The sequence below is a fragment of the Austrofundulus limnaeus genome, unplaced genomic scaffold (genome assembly GCF_001266775.1).
Source record: "Austrofundulus limnaeus strain Quisiro unplaced genomic scaffold, Austrofundulus_limnaeus-1.0 Scaffold27, whole genome shotgun sequence".
Lineage (NCBI taxonomy): Eukaryota > Metazoa > Chordata > Actinopteri > Cyprinodontiformes > Rivulidae > Austrofundulus > Austrofundulus limnaeus.
In genome coordinates this window covers 1043262-1048965 of record NW_013952429.1, presented here as the reverse complement: position 1 = coordinate 1048965, position 5704 = coordinate 1043262, and the positions used below count along the sequence as shown (strand labels likewise).

Genomic DNA, 5704 nt, shown 5'->3' with positions numbered 1-5704 from the left:
GTGTGTGTGTGTGTGTGTGTGTGTGTGTGTGTGTGTGTGTGTTGCTGAAAACACTTAATTATTCATTCCACCTAACTGACAGGGATTAGGTTGTGCGTCGTACCCCGTTGTACCCCAGGAGCAGAGGAACAAAGGAAATGTCTACACGTTTTTATGCAGGAGTGCCCACAAAGTTAAAAAAAAAAATAAGGGGGGTGGGGGGGTGTACTAATATTTCCGTACACCAAAAGCAACAGCCTTCAGGAGTTTAACTATGATGTCATAAATCATTTAAAATGAATCATCTTCTGATTGTCTTTGAGTCATCAGTTGCCTCTGTGTGCGTGTGTTTCTGTGTGTGCCTGTCAGCAAAATATCTAATGAATCAGTGGATACATTTTAATGAAACTCCTTCAATGTAATCACTGGATGTATATCCACAACAAATCAACTTTTTGGACTTAACCCTGTTGAAGATGGCCGCCGCACTTAATCGAGGTTGGCAAACACAAAAAAAAGGTCAGAAGGTCACTTTTACAGATACTGAGCTAAGATGTGATGTGGTAGTACCTGAGAGTCATCCCCAACACACACCCCAGATGCTAACTGATCACGTGAGACTTCCAATTCAAACTTTCTTTTATTTATTTTGGGTTTGAGTCAACTCTGTCTGTCTGTTAGCAAAATATCTTGTGAACTAGTGGCACTCTAAAAAGGAAATGTTGGATTTACTTAAACATGTTATGTTACCTGGTAAATTCAAAGCAACATACTCATGTTCTTTGGTTAAAAAACTGGTACATTGCTTTGAATTTACTCAACTCAGTTAAGTGGAACCAGGTAACATAACATGGTTAAGTAAATCCAACATTTCATTTTTTACAGTGCAGATTTCATTTAAACTTTCAGGAAGTTGTCACTGGATGGACGTCTACAACTTGTTAAGTTTTGGAATCAAGCTGGTTCAGCATGGCCGCCACACATAACTGAATTTAGCAAACACACAAAAAAGGGGTTTAACTCTGTCAATTTTACAAACATTGAGCCAAGACTTGGTGTGGTAGTAGCTGATAGTCGTCCCCAACACGTATGTGAAAACTTGGGCATCCAAGGCAGAACGACACTGAAGGAATGCTAGAGTTCTCAGTTCGCAGTGCGTATTGTTGACGCTGACGTCCATCAGCTTTTTTGTGCAGTGTTGAGTCAAACAACAGCCCGGGGTTTTTTCTGTGAAACCTTTGCTTTTTTAGCACCAAAAACAACCAAATAAGCTTACAACGGCCCGGAGACATGCGCCCACCGCCTGCACAAACAGTTCTTCTATTGATATTGTGAAGAGAGAGAGAACGCATCCGGATGCCTCCTGCTCTCCGAGCTCAGCTTCAGCCCGAAGGCGAAACAGTCACATGAAAATCTTGTTCTTGAAGTGCTGCTTATCATGTGAAAATCTCATACTTGATCTGATGGGAGAGAAGAGGCTTAACTGAAACTAAAACGGTTTGCTTGGGTTTATTCATCATTCAGAATTGGCATTTTAGGAGGACGTAAAGCGTGATTACTCAGCGGTTGGATGGCTCATAACTATTGATTGTTCAGCCGAGCTGTGGTGGTTAAAGAGCAGTCTGTCCTGAAGGCTCTGTGTGATAACATCCTATTTAACCGTTACATTAGGCCCCTGATTGTGTTTGTTTGGTTCTGCTCTGTTATGCAGCAGCTATGATCAGCTGGGGAATCATTTCATAGAGGGAAACATGGCAAAGATCCTTGAGGATCATCCAAGCAAAAAATACCAGCAGTGATTTTTTTATTTTTATTATTTTTTTTATAGTTTCTCAAACTGAATCCACGTCCACCTTATCTGTCTTTGCCCTTTGTTTCAGTAAGCAAACCAGTCGTCTCCCCCAGTGGGCCTCATATAGTGGTTCCCAATGGACAGAAGCTGGAGCTGCATTGCCATGACAATGCCACAGCGTCTGGTGCCCCGTCCTCATTAAGGTGGCAGTGGGAGAAGTCCCGCCGGTTGGACGAAGAGGTGAATGAGGATGGGGTGGTTTCTGTCCGGGTGTCGGCGGTGCAGCCCTACTACATGGGTCGTTATGTGTGCGTCAACAACAACACTCTAGAACACAGCTCCATCTACGTTTATGTGAAAGGTACGTGTAAAAGTGGGGGGTGAGGCTTGTGATTGCTTCTCTAAAGCCCAAAACAGCTTCTGAAATCAACTTTCCACCTGTCCGCCACGTCTTTTAGACCCCCTGAATGCCTTCCAGCGCACCATCGTGAACCACATTCTGGTGAAAGCAGGGGACAATTGCATCATCCCCTGTTTGGTGACCGACCCGGAGGTCACCAGCCTGAAACTGGAGACCTGCAACGGGAGGCCATTACCCTCCGGAATGAAGTACCACAGCAACCAACAGCGAGGCGTCAACATCAGCAACGCCAGAGAGGAATACGAGGGCTGTTACGTGTGTGTGGGACAGCTCGGCGCCGTCAAAGTCAAGTCCGGCGAGTACACCATGGACGTTCAGCTTGGTGAGTGAAAAATATGATTACCCTCCGTGGTAAATATTCTGTTTTGTTTCCCTACAATATTTAATTCCATTTATTTTCTAACAAACAATGTTTCAGAATAATGAACTGACTTTATTTAGGTGAACTATGACGAACTTCTGAAAATGAAGTGTTTGGTCCAGAAAGCTGTTCGAACTCCAAGTGGTTTTAAACATGCTTTAATGTAGCAGGGACACCGTTCGAGTAGAAAACAAAAGGTGAAACATAAGAAAAAAATGCAATCCTAAAATCATAATTTATCATTTGATAGCTAAGATTTGCATGACTCTATTTAAATTGATCCTAATTTGTATGTAGATGCAGATATTTGTCATTCAGTGCGCCACTAGCAGAGAATGGAGAAGGAGGTAAATGATTTTTGTGAAACCAAAGTTTTTGTTTTAAACCGTGCAAAAAACAAACAAAAAAAGAACAGTTTAAACTTAAGTGAAATAATATTTAACAGCATTAGTCGTGCCAAATCATAAGCATAAAAGCAACCTTATTACAAGTCGCCCGTTATTCTTCAGTTTTCATCACACCCTTGGATTTGCATCTTCTGCAGCTTTAAAAACATATCAAAACCTGATTAGTTTTTTCTTACAGTTTTTGCTCATCTGAAGTTTAGTTTCTAGTCTGTTTTTCTGTCTGCAATGAAGAATCTTGTCAGGGAGTGAGAGACAGAGTGACCCTGATGATCTTTTAGCTGCTTTTGTTAACTTTGGTTCTCTTTACATTGTTAATGTAGTTTATACATAAAAAATCTGTATTTTGACTGTGCTTAGATTGTTTCAAAGGCAGTCACTGCATTGGCACCTTTCAAATGTTTTTAAGGAAAGATGTTAATTCTAGTTATTGTTGCTCGGAGTGTTTTTGAGAAGACAGCAGACAGGAGGACATAAACTGGTTGAATCAAAATGACATTCGCCTCAGTATATTTGTTTCCATTTATAGTTTAGCCGCTAAAAGATGCTGCAGAACTGCAACTGAACCTTAAATCTGTCCTGCAACGTTTTCCTTTTATGCATCTTTTCAGGAGTTGCAAAGGCTCATATAGGCTTGAAATTTGACTTAAAAAAACAGACACATAATCGCCATATGTCAGTTTAAATTTGAATGCGTCTGACATAACCTACAGAGAAACAACCGTCATGCAAACTCAACGTTAGAAGCCAGAAATTGACTTTTTGCACTCATCAAGTGTGGATAGGAGCATAACTAAAACTGATCATGTTCCTGTTCTCTGTGCTTCATCAACATTTAGTCCTGCCAGCAGTAAGGGTGGGGGAGGGCAGGGGGTTTGTTCTGACGGTGTCCTTTTGACTGATGGAGAGGCGGGGAGGAGATGTGTTCAGGGAGGAGCTGAGGGATTTTGAACAAAGCTGTGCAACAGCGTGTGACGGCCACGTTTAGGGGAAACGGAATTACGGCGGAATAAACACAGAAAAAAGAAGCGATTTTATCAGATCGCCATCTGATAAAAAGGAATTGCACATGGCTGCGTGTATACATGTTTCACTGCAGATCTGTGCTTCACAAATGTCTTCTGGAAGATTCATTAAATTCCATCCACTGGTTTCTGAGATACGTTGCTGATAAAGAGGCAAAGTTGCCTCCAGACGTTCTCAGATCTCATGCAATCAGTTAGCACTTGGAGTTTGTGTTGGAAATGATTCTCATGTAGTAACATGCCAAATCTTCCATCAAAATCTGTAAAACTGACTGACATACCCATGTTTGTGTCTGCTAAGATGGTTTAGCTGCAGAAGCAGGGAGCCTTGTTAAATCTACAGCTGCTGTTGTGTGTCTTGATCCAGTGCCAACGGAGCGCCCAGTGATCACTCTGTCCCAAAAAGACACCATTATCCTGAGGACAGGAGAGCGCTTTGAGCTCACCTGCAGCTCCACCAATGTCAACCCGGACTTTTCTCTTAAGTGGGACGTCCCTCTAACAGCGGTGAGATTTATGTTGGGAATTTATTTGCAGGGTGACTGCCAGGATGTCAGATTGACTGTAAATGTTATGGGGCCTGCTTCTAAATTAGGGCAATTATGAGACTTTAAAGGTACACACTGTGCAGCAAAAAAGATTTCAAAACAAAACTGACAATACTTTATGAAATGCACAATTTGTTTATTAACGTTACATGTTGAATGGTGAGAAAAACAACAGACGCAGGACATTTTTGCTACTGATTTGCAGCGTCCGGGCAAATCCCAGAACTCCCACATCTTGTCCGGCTCCCGAGGATTCAGACGTTCAACCTCGCTCTTGATAGCGGCTGTCAACACATCAGATTCAGGCACTTACCGCTGCCACGCCCAGAATGAAAGAGGTGACAGTGACGCTGCAATGCAGCTGGTCGTACGCAGTAAGTGATACATTTGTTCTGTTTGTATGACTTTTTACTTTTGGTCAGAACTTTAACAACACACACACAAAAAAACTTAAGCAATCACTTTAAACCCTTAAAGCAATGTTTTTCATTTGCATATCATGCAAATTGAAGTTCAGTGCCTCAGGGTTCCACCTGACATCACTCATGTGTTGTTGCAGCCCGCTGAGAGTGTTTGTTCAAGGCATGGGTCAAGTAATAATACATGACTCAGACATGCAGTAAAAGAGAATCCCAAAGTAAACACTTTGATAAATAAACCAACGTATTTCTGTTCGTCAGGCCTTGGGTTCATTTCAATGTTAGGAAGTCCTGGTCCGGTCCAGGCGGATGTTAGAGAAGGAGAGAGCCTGAGCCTCAGAGTGGAGTTTGATGCCTATCCTGCCCCACGCTCCCTGTCCTGGTCTTACAAAGGAGAGCGCCTCCTCAACACTACTGAGCACGTTATCATCATTCACCACCGTAAATACAGGTAAGATCCATCCATCCGTCATCCATCCATCTGTTCATCCATCCATCTGTTCATCCATCCATCCATCAGTCTGTTCATTGGTTCATCCATCCATCTGTTCATCCATCCAACTGTTCATCCATCCATCCATCAGTCTGTTCATTGGTTCATCCATCCATCTGTTCATCCATCCATCTGTTCATCCATCCATCCAACAGTCTGTTCATTGGTTCATCCATCCATCTGTTCATCCATCCATCCATCCATCAGTCTGTTCATCGGTTCATCCATCCATCTGTTCATCGGTTCATCCATCCATCCATCT

General features: G+C 42.4%; 1 protein-coding gene across 2 annotated transcripts in view; it reads left to right on the top strand.

Moving 5' to 3' along the window:
• Window positions 1–1859: 1859 nt before the first annotated feature.
• The window catches only part of kitb (KIT proto-oncogene, receptor tyrosine kinase b), a gene marked incomplete at its 5' end in the record, with an annotated part of 15952 nt that continues 12107 nt past the window's right edge, over window positions 1860–5704 (top strand). For both annotated transcript variants that reach the window (XM_014004886.1, XM_014004885.1), the window contains 5 exon segments: window positions 1860–2132; window positions 2230–2514; window positions 4350–4489; window positions 4736–4904; window positions 5211–5400. In XM_014004886.1, coding sequence (XP_013860340.1) covers window positions 1860–2132; window positions 2230–2514; window positions 4350–4489; window positions 4736–4904; window positions 5211–5400 — 1057 coding nt within the window.